Below are 14395 nucleotides of genomic sequence, written 5' to 3'. Positions count from 1 at the left end.
TAATGGTTTGGAATTTATAATTGATTCTTACACCCAGAATATTTCCATGGTCAAAAATGACTGGAGCCGACCTTCCTTTAGTACTTTAATAAGGTTCCTATCTCAGTTGAAACAGCTTGTTTCTGACGCTTCAAGCAACAAAAGGTTATAACTGAGATTTGGGAAATAAAGTATAATTTAAACAGAGCCTTGAGGAACTTTGTAATTGATTTAGTTAGGCAGTTCTGGGCCGAATAACATGTTTACCGCTCAGGCTGAGGAAAAGGCTTTGTGACACTCTTTACCAACAAAAAAAGACTGAAACACAAATGTCAAACTTGGTGACTCAAGGTCTCTTGGTGAATAATCTAAATATATCCAGAATCTAGCAAGCAATACACTGGCCAGAAATGAAACTCGTAGGGCATCCAAATCCAAACCATTCTATGTGCACTTTATTTACAATGATTCATTAATATCACAATCCTTAATCTACATGTCACCATCTGCATACAGTCCTGTAGCCTCATAAGTGAGTGCAGAGCATTGGCAAGCCTGGAAATACGGTTTAGTTTTTAACTACAAAAGGTGGTAAAATAAAATCACTTAAAAATGAAGAGAATAGAGAACATAATATAAACGAACATACAAAAAAGATTCGATTCATCCTGTTAAAATGTCATATTTTGCCATAAGTCTGCTGTTCTCTCTGTCTTGGCATTGTCCTACCATTGACATGTCAAACCAAAAGAATGCTAGACATCCTTTGTTATGTAATGACTGATGTGTTGTGTTCAATAAGGTTTATGTAGCAGTTGTTCCCTGGCTCGTACTCATCTCTATTACAAAGGCAAAAGGGTGAGTTCAGTTCGCACACATTGATTTGACTACGCCACTTCCTTTAAAGCACTGTCGTTTAGCCGCTCCATGTAGTTTCGTAGTTCCTTGGAGTCACCAAGCTCAACATCCTGACATACCCACTTAATGTCATTGTCAGGATTGACTCCCAGATTTTCCTTAGCCGGACTAACACTTTCCACTGGGATGGTGGTGAATGTGGTAAACTTCACACGTTTTCTTTTGGTCGTTGGTGAATCGCCTTTGCTGTCTTTTCCGGTGCAGAGCGTAGCGGTTTCGGCTCCTCGGTGCACCTGGCCTTGAACGTTCTTCTGCAAAGAACCGCCGTTGAGAAGGTGGCTCCCTTCCTCTAACCCTCCTAAGCTGGAATCCATAATGGTGATGTGCTCATCGGTCTGCGGAGACAAACTTACGTGGCTCTCCAGAAGTTCGGCGTCGTTTCCCAGCCACACCCAGTCGTGGGCGTGGTTCAAGCTCTCCTGGCCCTCAATCGACATCTCCTTGTGTTGGTACTTGAGGGTATATGAGATGCAATTGATGAGGAAAACCAGAATAGCTAAACAGAAGACTCCTAATAAAGCATACATCCCAATTTCAAGGTCAGTAAGTCCATGAGGTATTTGAAGGTCATCCTCATCCACGTTATGTCCTCGGGGAAGGTCCACTTGAGCGGGGAAGTCTGAGAAGTCAATTGGAATGCCGGGCAACTGGCTCCCATCATCTGAGAGCTTGTCTCCGCCTGGTCTCCTGATGATTGCTGTTTTGGCTGTGGTGGTGATTCTTCTCATGATACCGTCCTCCATGTCTGAGATGGAGCTTCCATAGTAGTGGTTGTCCATTCCGGTCCTATCCGGGAGAGACGGATTCTGTCTGCGGTCTCCTGGTCTGTTGTCCATGTCCTCATCCTGGCCGAAGTCACCCGGTCTCAAGGCGCTTTCGCTACGACCGAACTTCACACGGATGTTGCAGTTTCCAGCCGCCAGGACGCTCCGACGCTTAAATTTCTGACATACTTCAGATACCGTCATTTCCACGTGCACCAGCAGACCTTGACCCTCGGCTCGTGCAGAAATAACTGGCCACCGGCCTGCTGCGTCTTGCCGTACGGACACTACATCCTCATCCAGAGAGGTAGCGGTCAGAACAAAGTGCCCTGGGTTGTACAGGTCCAGAGGAGCCATGGAGCCATCACTGAACTGCAGCCACGCACTGATCAGCGCCTCCTACAGAGGGTAAAGAGAAAAACAAAAGATATGTATGACTGTATCAGCAATAATTGCATGATATCAGCTATTGCAGGGGTGTCCAATCCTGCTCCTGGGGGGCCACTTTTCTACAAATGAACACATCTGAACCAGCTAATCAAGGTTTCTTTAGGACCACTAAAAACTTTCAGACAGGTATGTTGCGGCAAGTTGGAGCTAAAAAGTTTTGATTGTATTTGATTGTGCATGGTAATTTGCTCTTTTCTTACTTGGATGACTTTGTCATCATCTAATGTTCACATAAAGTTAATCTTTAAAAAATCTTTAAATGCTGTCTTTAGGAGATCTCAAAATGAATATCCTTTTTTTTTCATACTGTACATAATGTGATTCCTAAATTGACTTGTAGCACTTAAAATGGCTGATTTGAGTGTTTATTGTTATTTTTAACCTACTTAGACAAAATAGTATTAAGTACAAGCCAAGGGCACTGCTAGCAAGTCTCAAATCTCAATGTCTGTCTACAGTGTTTTTAGCCATCATAGGCTTGCAATGCAAAAGCTGCCTGGAATAAATATTCAACCTCATAAAATGCCTTATTTTGGCCAAATTTTAGTCAGAATGTTTAGAAGGAACTGTAACAAATTAAATTAAGCAATAAAAATATCACAACAATGGTGTCATAAATTTGGCCTCTTTAGGTATTTAAAAGCTGCATTTTCAGGCAGGTCCAGCTAAGGTACATGCTCCTTCTAGAGTAAACAAATGTTATGGTAACACTTTAGTATAGGGACCCGTTCTTACTATGAACTAGTTGCTTATTAGCATGCCTATTATTAACATATTGGCTGTGTATTAGTACTTATAAAGCACATATTGTGCATGACCTTATTCTACATCCCTAATCCGACCTTACTACCTTACTAACTATTAATAAGCAGCAAATTTGGAGTTAATTGAGGTGAAAGTCGTAGTTAATGGTTTGTTAATAGCACGAATTGGACCTTAAAATAAAGTGTAACCTACATTATTACTAAAAAGTGATTTTATATATATAATATCTGCCATATTGAACGTTATCATTTTCATTTGAGTGGTCTGTCTCCTGAAATCAAAGACATACAAAATATCTACTAAAGAAAACATCTGTCATGACTTTTTTTTTCATCCAGAACCCCATGTGGTGACACACGTTAAACTTTTCTAGCATAAAATCAGTAAAAAAAAAAAATATATATATATATATAAGGAACAAAATCACAAAGTGTCTTCATTTTTTTTGTCACAGATGCCATTTCTGAAAGATGGAGATTCATCTTGTATAAAATGCTGCGAGTGACAAAACTATTAAATCAAATCAATGTCATTAGTACAAAACTTAAAAAAACAAACAAAGCAAACCAATTTAATGACCAATAATGCATGTGTACAGACACATTGGATTTTATCAATCTGAAAAGTTAATTATGTACTAATGCCGTGTGAGTGGCTACTCATCAGGTCTATGTGCCTGTGTAGGCAGTAAACAATGAGTTAGCTCCTTCATTTTGTGGTGGAGCCCATGTGCCACTGCGTGTTACTTTACTAATATACTGTGCCTGACTCCACACAGCAATCCTTTATAGGCCATGAGATCAGAGTGGTCTCTGCTCTACTTGGTGGGTCAGAAGGAGTCAGATTAAAAGATATGAGATAACACAGTGCTATTACGGATATGGGGCTGCATTTAGGGATTTGCAACAAACACGCATCTTAAGCTCTTCATTTACCAAGACATTAATGCTCGCTGTCCGCGAATAACACGCTACAAATCCTACGGGGGAGGAAAAACTCCCAGAGCACTCTAATCATGCACTGAGATGGCAAATGAGGGAGGTCAAAATGATATCTGTAATACTTTAAAAGCATACTGTGAGCTCCAGAGGGATTTTGCAGTGTGTTTATATATTCAGGATTGCAATGTGTTTTAAATAGTTTATTTTTGTTGTTGTTGAAATATCTGATTTATTAAGATTTTTGCACCCTTTTGATGGCCAGCATTATTGGAAGATGGACTTGTTTGGTATTAATTAGTGCAAAGCTTTATGTCAGCACTTGAATTGTCATTTTATCACTGGAGATTCCTATGCTGACATTTGCCGTTTCAAACTTTGTGCGCACATATCTTTCACAATGGATGCTTAACGTTAAATTTTTTTTGTCAAATGTGCTGTCTGCAACTTATATTCCAAAGTGACTTGTATAATGCAATTAACGGAATGTATGCAAAACATGCACAAAGCAAACACATTTGGATTCGAGAGAGGTACTTGAGCCCAAGTTTATTTGTATAGCGCATTTCCCCCATGCCAGTCATTTCAATTTTTTTTTCTTCAAATAATTTACTTTAGGCTTGTTTATTATAAATGTTGCTTATAATGAATGGCACTATAATTTATGTTTGTTTAATACTTATACTGAATATTTTTCAGTATAAGTATTCCTCCCAGAAACCTCATGTCACATATAATCTTTTGTTAGTTGCATCTCCCATGTGCTTAATATGAGGAACACTATTTGTGTGATGCACTTGTTTATAGCAGAGACATTGCCTATGCACACTGTTAGACATTTCAAAGGGTTTTTACAGTAACTTTCTTTACGTTTTCTGACTAAAAGCTACCAAAAGCCATTTTAAAGTGGTTAACCAAATAATAATAATAATAATCGCCAGGGATCCCCAGACCAATACAATTAGAGTGCCTCCTCTATTTTAAAACCCACGAACCGCCACTGCTAGGTATTACTGGCATTCAATTAAAACAGACACAATAATTACAAAATGTCAAATTCTTTATTTAAAACATTGCATGTATAACAATTATAAATACAGTCTTCCAATGCTGGAACAGTGCATCTTCATTTCTCCTGTCAGGACATTTAGCAGTGCATTATGTTGTATCATCTGGATTGATCCTAACAAAGAATCTTTAGGCAATAGAAACATAATGGGGAAAAAAGATAAGCAGCCAAAGAATACATAGCCATTTGCAAAACTCAGGTGCTGCTCCAAAACGTGGCCACCACCTTTGCTCACCATCCACTTTGTTAGTGGCAAACCCCATATTAGAATACACTCATCTCTCAAAACCATAGTTGTTCTCTTACCATGAATTATCAGTCTCAGGGACTGGCCTGCTCATGTCTTTCTCGATGCTTCATTGCAGTTGCCTTTACTTTGACTTTACTTTTAGTCATTTAGCAGATGCTTTTATCCAAAGCGACTTACAAATAAGAAAAAGTAATTAAAACTAAAAGCTAAAACTCTATAAATACTATATATATACACATTTAAGAAAATAAAAGAAATTAAATAAAAATGACATGCATACAACAACATTTCAAAACTAAACATTTAAATGAAAACAAAAAAAACATTTCCATTTTGTATGTTGAAGTACTGAAATAACTCAAATTAAATAAAACTAAAACTAAAACTAAATAAAAAGCCTATATAGACATAATAAAAAACGAATAAAATGACAACATTACTACAACTGTAACTAAAACTAAAATAGATAACTAATACAAATCAAACTACATTAGTTTATCAGTAATCCTAAAAAAAAAATAACACTGAGCCAAACACACATGCTAAAATAACAACAACTTACTGACACATAGTAAGAAATGGTTATAAAAAACTGAAACAGAAGTGAAACAAGTAGTAGGAAAGAGGAGAAATAAAAAGCGATACAAATAAAACGCGATACCTTTAAAACACAGATACAAAAAATGCAGTAAATCTTAAATTCCATTAAAAACTATAACAAACAAATTCTAAAACTAGAAAGGCAGCTAGCCATAAAATTTGTTTAACCTAGCTAACATACGATTTTATTTTCTTAATAGGCTACTGGCCAACATTAACTACTAACACCTGAACAAAATTTCACATTAGTTAACTTAATGTTAATACAAGATAAGTGTTGCTCATTAAAAGTAATTTTAATTCAGTAATTCAATAAGCTGACAAAACTCGTTTGAAACGACAGCGCAGTTTACCATAGTAAAGTTTGTTACCGCTAAAGTTATGTTGACGGGTAAATGTTACTAGGTTAAACTGGTGTGCAAAAATGTTAACACAAACACACAGACAAACGTACATATATTTTTTTACCTTGCTTACTGGTCTTATTCTCTTGTAAGGTGCATCGACACATAGCGCAGATCTTCTCCGGAACTCTTCCACTCTCGTGGGTTCATCCCCGGGCAAAACCAAGCGGCAAAAAAAAACTTGAAAGATTATTTACGATTAATTATTGTTGCCAAGTTATCTAGTCGTTGCTTGTTTACAGTGCTTTGTTATATGGAGCAGTTTGTTAGATCGTGATCTATCTAATTTGTTTGTCTAAAGTGCCGACAGATGTATGAAAGTACACAAGTCACACCGTAATATAAAAGCGCAGACTTTAATGTACAGTAAAACAAAGGCAGAATACCGTATAACTCCAGGCTGGCACAGTAATATTGACGAACGGCTAAACAAATGCAGAGCACCGTAACTTAATTTGAGCGATCTAAAACAAAGTCAAAGAGCGGTAACTGATGATACTGTGTTCTGTCTTGGTTTCTCCTGAGCTTTTCTCCAAGATACTTATACACATGATAAAGGAGGTCATATATGTCCCAAAATGATCAATAACTCATTTCGACCAAAAACGAAGTTATGGTGTTTTGTCTTTGCATGGCAACACTGCTGTCACCATAGATGGGCATGGTTTCAGCAACTAGTGCCTCAGCTTCACCCACGTCCCACCTTTTTGCCCATTTTCGATTATCTGGGAGTGACGCGTGGTGACGCGCTGCCAAGATGGCAGCGGTCGGCTCCACCTACTTTAGGCTTCAAAAATGCTCTTCTGAACCCTACGAGTGACGTCACGGACACTACGTCCATGTTTTTTTACAGTCTATGGGCAAAACCCGCGGTGCTGCCATGCTGGTTCCGTGTCTTCCTTGGATGCGAGTGGCGCGGCGTGACTCAATAAAAGACAATATAGAACCCATTATACTATCTACAGTGGATGCGGACAGTAAAGTGATGCCCCGGTATATTTCTGACGTACAGATGTACTCCAAGCACTCGTGCTGTTTCTGACATGAAGGACAAACGGATTTTCCAATCATTACAAGCGATGTAACATCCAGTGTAGTCAGTCCCAAGCTGTTGCGGCGTTGTAGACACAGTGTAAGTCAAATCTTGTCAATCCAAATGTGAGAAATAAGAAAAATAAAGCAGCCTCAATAGAATTGCGCCAAAGAGGCTGCTACATCAAATACAGTAGTATACAGCAATTTTTAAAAATAGAGTAAGTCACTGTATGTGGGGTTTAACGTCACAGAAAATTCCCATGATGCAAAGGGTATTACAGCTATTTACTGTAAAGCGAATTTGCAGTATTATACTGGGTGATATACAGTAAATAACTGTAGAAATGACTAACTGTCTAACAGTGTAGCGTGCACCACATCAGTCATTTATAAGGCTCTATTTCAACTACAGACATTTTAAGCACATTTTACATGGTGCACACCATCTGCATGTTCTCAGTTCATTTTCAATAGGAGACACGTGGCAGATCGCAGATCGGGGACAGCGCTGCACACCATGAAAGATAACCGTTACAGCTTGTTGCTCACGTGCGATGGTGAGATCACAAGAAAAGCTTGCAAACAATCACATACAGTGTAAAATACCATTTAGGATGCTGCCTTTGTAGAAAATGTGCAGCTCACTTGGTTTTGAAACCATTTTAGTGGTAAATGTGCATAAAGATGAGGAAGAATAAATTTCTCTTTGTTTGAAACTTGCTTTGCTTGAAACTTCATGTGTTCATGAAAAACAGCTCTGGTACAGTACCAGTGGTACTTAATATGCATTGTCATACCAAGTTCCACAAGAATTAACAGAGCCTCTGAGACACACAAACACATGTATGTCTTGCTTAATTTAAAGGATTGAACTAACAGCACTGCGCTGATCCTAAACTGAGGTGCGTCATATTGATTAAGACTGTCAACTAGAAGATAATTCCAGGTAGGCTACTGAGGCACTGCACATTCACCACCTCCTCTGAGACCATTAACAAAGCCATAATTAAGCATGACAGATTTAACCATGGGCAAACGTAGTTACTTTCATCCCTGGGTTATACATCACACTTGTGCAACAAATGACCAATGTAGAAAAACGCTCCTTAATAGGCTGTTATAGAAAGAGGGAATTGCAGTGCGTTTCAAAGGCGTCGTAATATAATGGACTACTGTTAGTGAATGCAAGTAGAGCATTTTCTTGGAAGTATTTTCCAGAGAAATGCACACCAAATGGTTTTCCAAGAGAGTATAGCTGTTTGAATCTTACAATGAAACAACGTAATCAAAAATAAAACAAGCTAAAAGATGTTTTACATTAACAAAACTCCTGTCCTGGCCATCATTTCACTCTGGTTCATCCCATTGCATGTAAGTTTTATATGAGTGATCAATTAAAAGGGTTAAGTTCTATAGCTTTGTTGTCAACGAAATTGTGTCTTCAGCACAAGTCATAGACTTGTTCGGCACCCATTGGTTGTTCAGGAAAACGGTGAATATTCTGTTTTTGTGCTTTGAAATTACCTGTTTAGGATTGCTTAGCACTTCCTGTGTGGTTGCTGTGGCGCTGATGGCTCGGTTACTTCCTGTGCTGAGCTGCAGGTTGAGTGTGAGACCACTGACCAACTGCAGGCCCAGTTCAGTGATGGCCACTCGATCATCCACAACCCTCACCGTCTTCTCTGCCAGGATGGAGTCTGACAGCGGGGACAGAACCTAGAGCAGAGCATACACACAAAAGCACATTATTAAATACAAGCATCATAAGCAATCTGGGTTGGTGGAGACAGCGCTGCCCACAGGGATTACCTCCAATTACAGGGTGAAATATCAAAAACACAGAGCTGTAAACCCCGTCTAGTGATTGATGCAATAAAAAGGTGTTACAGACAGTCTCCTGTCTGCCCACACTTTCACTGCAGACGAGCACATATTAGGTATCTGGTCTCAAAGCAGACAGGAAAAACAAAATAAATCCGGATGACTAACACCTCCTCAGACACATGTATGCTGCAATATCAGCCCACTTTACTGAAGAAAAGTGAGCTGTGAAAAAGGTAACATCTTAGTATTCAGCCTTACAGAAAAAGTACGCTGGGAGTACCACGGTACAGTGACGGTACTTGATGTACAGAACAAGTCAATGACAAAGAAACTGAAAAAATCTAGTTTAAAATGTGACAAGCCCTTAGAAATGTACTCTTTGTATTCACGTTGGTTTCATGTGGTTTTAAAAACCTACCATTTTCAAGAAAAAAAATCATGTAGTTTTGAAAAAATGAAAAAAAAAAAAAAAAAATGTTCTATATGAAAAGCTTCAATTTAAAGGAATTCACCCCAAAATTTTTATTTTTCTGACAATGTACTCACTCGCAGGTCATCTAAGATGTAGATGAGTTTGTTTTTTCATCAGAACAGATTTGAACAAATTTAGCATTTAGCAATTTGCTCACCAGTGGATCCTATGCAGTGAATAGGTGCTGTCAGAATGAGAGTCCAAACAAATGATAAAAACATCACAATAATAATCTACAAGTAATCCACACCACTCCAGTCGAGTCCACATGACTCCAATTAACATCCATAATATTGCTTTCTCCAGTCAAAAAGCAGTCTCTAAATCAGGAGAGAAATATGCACACATCACCATTTACAAATGAAAACAGTCCAAAACAGCTCCAAACAAACAAACTGGTGGATGTTGATGTGAGAGGACAACAGGGAATGGACTTTTTCACTGAAGAAAGAGTTATTACGGATAATGGACTCATATTTTGGTGACAGTATAAAGTTAAAATGTCTGGATGGATTTGCTTCTTAGAAACCAGCTTATCACTTCACAAGACATTAACTGATGGACTTGAGTCGTGTGGATTACTTGTGGATTATTGTGATGTTTTTATCAGCCGTTTGATAAAACGCACCCATTCACTGCAGAGGATCCATTGGTGAGCAAGTGATACAATCCTAAATTTCTCCAAATCTGTTCCAATGAAGAAACAAACTACACCTTGGATGGCCTGAAGGCGAGAAAACTTTCATTTCTGGGTGAACAATGGGACTAAAAATGTCTTGTGGCGTAACCAGCAAGTAAAAATTAAAAACATATTTTCCTTACACCATGAATACACATTAGTGTACGTTTTTAAGTGTATTTTTCAGAGTAAAAATATCTTTTATAATTTAAAAGACACATTGACTTTAAATTGGCAGACATTGGCAGACAGGGTTTATAAATATTGAAAATATACATACCTGAATGCTGGTCATGCCTGTATCCATGCCCTCCAAAACACGTCCCTCTCTCAGCCTAGCGATTCGTGGATTCTCTACCTTCAGGAAGTCCCAGACTAACTCCGTAATATCCACCTGCCAATCGCTGCCCAGCATGTGGGCCACCTGACCTCGCGTCTCTGAGGATTCAGCCACAAAGTGTGTGAGCACACGCACCATGGCCATCTGGTACTGCAGAGTACACGTCTTTCCTCTCCGCTCTTCATCATCGTCATCTTCACTGTCCCGCGTTGACCTGGGAATGGAAAGGATAAAAGTTTGAATCTGCACCAAGATTACATTTCATTATTTTTTTGTAAACTTCAGCATATTTACTGTATTACCCAATCATGTTTTGTTATCCTCTTCAAAGGTTTCATGAAAGATTTTTTTATGAAACGTTTCACAAAACAACCTTTTTTTTAACAGAAATATCTGTTTGTTGACACGCCTAAATTAAGCTTCATTAGGCTGATGCACCCAATCATGGGAAGCTAATTAAACATATCAGTTTTATTAAGTGCTCTACGACTGAGTGACATTTACAAAAAGAGCTGGAAATACAATGAAGCTTTTGCTTTCATTCAGGACTGTTCATGTGTTTAATGTTAGAGGCCACTGGATTAAGGTAAAGAGATTCACAAAGAACATATTCATATTTGAAGACAGAGCTTAATGTGCTTTTGTAATCAAAGATCAGTTCAAGTATTCCAGTCAAAATTGCTTCATGAATGTTTGTTATACACATGTGCATCATCTATAGGTGAAAAATTAAAGTAAAGGTCATAGTCCTCTCTAGATGTTTTTTTGCGTGGTACAGCAAAATCATAAAATCACTGGAAGAAAACCTCTCTGTTGTGTTTAAACGAAAGAGATTGCATTAAATTGATTTCTGGCTATCTGTGAGGAAGGTATGTGTGTGTAGGTCCGCTGGATCAGATTACAGTGTGTGTAGGTATGTTAATGTGGCAGATTGACTTTCTCAGCACTGTAATTGAACCCATTTCATAATGCAATCACATACAACAATTACATCATGAGAAAAAAAATCCTCCACTCACATGCAGAACAATTGTTTTGTTCCACCTCATTAATTATTTCTCTCTCTTACCACACACACACACACACACACTTTAATGCATACTGCATAATGCAATACAACACTGCAGTAATTAATAATGAGGTTTGGTGCAAACACATTTATATGACACACACACACACACACACACACACACACACACACACACACACACACACACACACACACCTAAGAAATACTTTCTTCAGACCCTTACTGCTCGTGACTGCAAAAAAGTTTACATTAATATGAACTAACACAAATTACCAATGAGCAATAGTATATTTATAAATAAATTAACCTAGATTAATAAATGCCTTAACCAATTAACTAATGTTAATGAACCCTGTTATACAGTTTTTTTCAACTGCTTACACACAAAATCTTTACTTGTCACACAATCTCTAAAACCTGACACTCAAACACCAGAACCACACACCAAATCTGCAAAACCATACACTAATTCTCGGCCCTTGACTCAGTTTTTTATTTATTTCATAAAACACTTTTTGCAAAACACACAACACACAAATCTCTATGTAACACGCACAACTCTAACAGGAATTAATAGTATGGCAAAGGTGTTTGCAAATGTTTGCTTTTGAGATGTGTTAGTGCTTCATTTTGCAAGAGATGTGAGGCATTTTGCATTTTGTGAGTGAATTTCTTGGATTTGTGTGTAAAGTTTTGAAAAAAAGAGGCACAGTTTTGAAAATGTGTGTAAGCAGTTGAAAAAAAAAACAATTAAAAAGTATGTTTGTGCTATTCTTATATATTATATTTATTTCATCTAATAAACAGCACTTGTTTTGATATTTTGTTATGCTTGTAAATGTGTGATTTTCAGCAAAAATGTAGTTTTTGTTAATTTTTGTATTTGATTTTATAAAAGTATTTTCTATACATATACTATTTTTATATTTTCTGTTTTAGTAATTGTGTTGTGTTTTGCCATTTTATAATTTGTCTACATGTCTATATCATTGTTTGTTAAGATTTATTTTTTTAGTTCATTTAGTTTTCATTTTTGTACAGCTTAAACTGAACAAAAAAGAGAAACACTCAAATTAAAAAAAGTTTTGTATGCTTATTTTTTTCAATTAATTATTTCAGTTAATGTTAATTTTATTTCAAGTAATGGCATCTTTTATGGGTTTAGTTTTAGTTAACAATAATAACCCTGAAATGCCGAACAATTATGAATTTGACTGCACTTTAAGGCAGTGACATTCAAAAACTGCTATAATTATGACTTCCAGGTCCAAATACCTTTTGGGGACATTTTACTTTTTTTTTTTTTTTCCTCAAACTCCAGGTAGTCAACATTTATTGGCTAGTTAAGAACAATAACGTTTGCAAAATGATCAAAACACTGCTCTGCTTTTTCACCCTTTGTAAGAGAAAATAAGTGCAACCCTATTACGACATGAAAATCCTTCCATGGACTTTCCACCGTAAAAAAAAGGCTTCATGGGAAGGGAAGAGATATTAACAAGTGGCATTTTGTGATTTAGCCATCAGTTGTTCTGGGTGAGATCACAGTGTCAGCGCTCAGTTATTACCTACACAGGAGGTCTGAAGACGATTCAATAAACAATATTTTCCACAGAGAAGACAGACGTCCCTTAAGGGGGCAATCAGCTCCACATATCTCTCTCACACAGCGTCATTCCTTGATATAAACAGGAATAGTCATTCCCAGCGGTCAGACTTTATCATGCCTGCCTGGTGTTGAGAGAACACTGTTAACACCAGGCCGTAAAGTGCTGGCCAGCCTGGCACTCTACACACTACAGGCTTGGCACGAGCACAAAAACGCTCTCTCGGGTCAGTTTCTCTCTCTCTCGCACTACACGGACCAACTGGCAGCGCATTTGGCAGAGGACGAAGAGCCTTGCGATTCTCTCTCTCATACACACATATAGCGGTAAACAAATGGATCATCAGTGCCCACTAGCACCAAACCGTAATGCGGTTACATCAGCAAGGTCATCCCTGTTATGCCACGATAAATATAAATGAGAATGTGTGGAGAGGGAAATCAGTGGTGAATGCAAAACACACACGTTCCTCTGCCACTTTTTCAGACGATGAGCCAAAATGGACACGTTCTCCTCTCTTGCATGAAAAATGTCTCTGGGTCAAGTAAAACAAACGTAAGGTGAATTTGCCATTTTTAACATGCTCGTTCATCCTTGCTAAACATGTTCACATTGTGATAATCACAGGAGAGATGAATGTACTTTGGCATGCGCTGTGTAGACCGGACTGCAGCTGTGAGAGCCAACTCTAGCTCTTGCTAATGAGCGTCTGGGCCACCGAACACATGTTCATAAACTGCTGACAGAGGCCCTTGACTTTCTGTAGCACTAGGTGAGCGTGGCTAGCGGAGGCAGGCTAATTAGTCGTGATGTGCTGACGATGAAGTCCTTCATTTAACAGCATGCGTTTTAGAGGGTACATGTGGAGATGAAGTCATTTGGGTAAGATTCAACACATTTTGTGTTTTGATACCTCAAAACAACCTTGCTAACAAGAACACAATTAACAGGAGCCCAAAAACCGAGTGGAGGCTCTAAACCAGACTTAGCTGTTAAAAAAAATCCTGCATGAAGTCATGCAAGAACCTCTTCACCTGCAGAATCCTAAACTGCCTGGAATGAAAGCAAATTTCATTGGCTGAACATTTTTAAAGAGATAGTTCAGCCCACAAAAATGCATATTCCATCATCACATTTACTCACCCTCATGTTGCGCCAAACCTGTATGAATTTCTTTCTGCTGTTGAACACGAAGATATTTTGAAGAATGTTTATAACAGCCATTGACTTCCATAGTATTTTTTTTTAAATATATTTTCATTCAATCCTGC

General features: G+C 38.0%; 1 protein-coding gene across 1 annotated transcript in view; it reads right to left on the bottom strand.

The window, feature by feature from the left end:
* Positions 1 to 322: 322 nt before the first annotated feature.
* The window catches only part of LOC107676622 (transmembrane protein 132C-like), a 253438-nt gene continuing 239365 nt past the window's right edge, over positions 323 to 14395 (bottom strand). Inside the window, exons 7-9 of the mRNA XM_016471213.1 lie at positions 10428 to 10701; positions 8697 to 8888; positions 323 to 2060 (exon numbers count right to left, since the gene is read on the bottom strand). Of these exons, the coding sequence (XP_016326699.1) occupies positions 867 to 2060; positions 8697 to 8888; positions 10428 to 10701 (1660 nt within the window). The 3' untranslated portion in view covers positions 323 to 866. The remainder of the gene's footprint in view (positions 2061 to 8696; positions 8889 to 10427; positions 10702 to 14395) is intronic.

The sequence above is a fragment of the Sinocyclocheilus anshuiensis genome, unplaced genomic scaffold, assembly GCF_001515605.1.
Source record: "Sinocyclocheilus anshuiensis isolate Anshui unplaced genomic scaffold, SAMN03320099.WGS_v1.1 scaffold296, whole genome shotgun sequence".
NCBI lineage: Eukaryota > Metazoa > Chordata > Actinopteri > Cypriniformes > Cyprinidae > Sinocyclocheilus > Sinocyclocheilus anshuiensis.
Note: the sequence above shows the minus strand (reverse complement) of the source record. Positions and strands in the feature narration are given on the sequence as shown.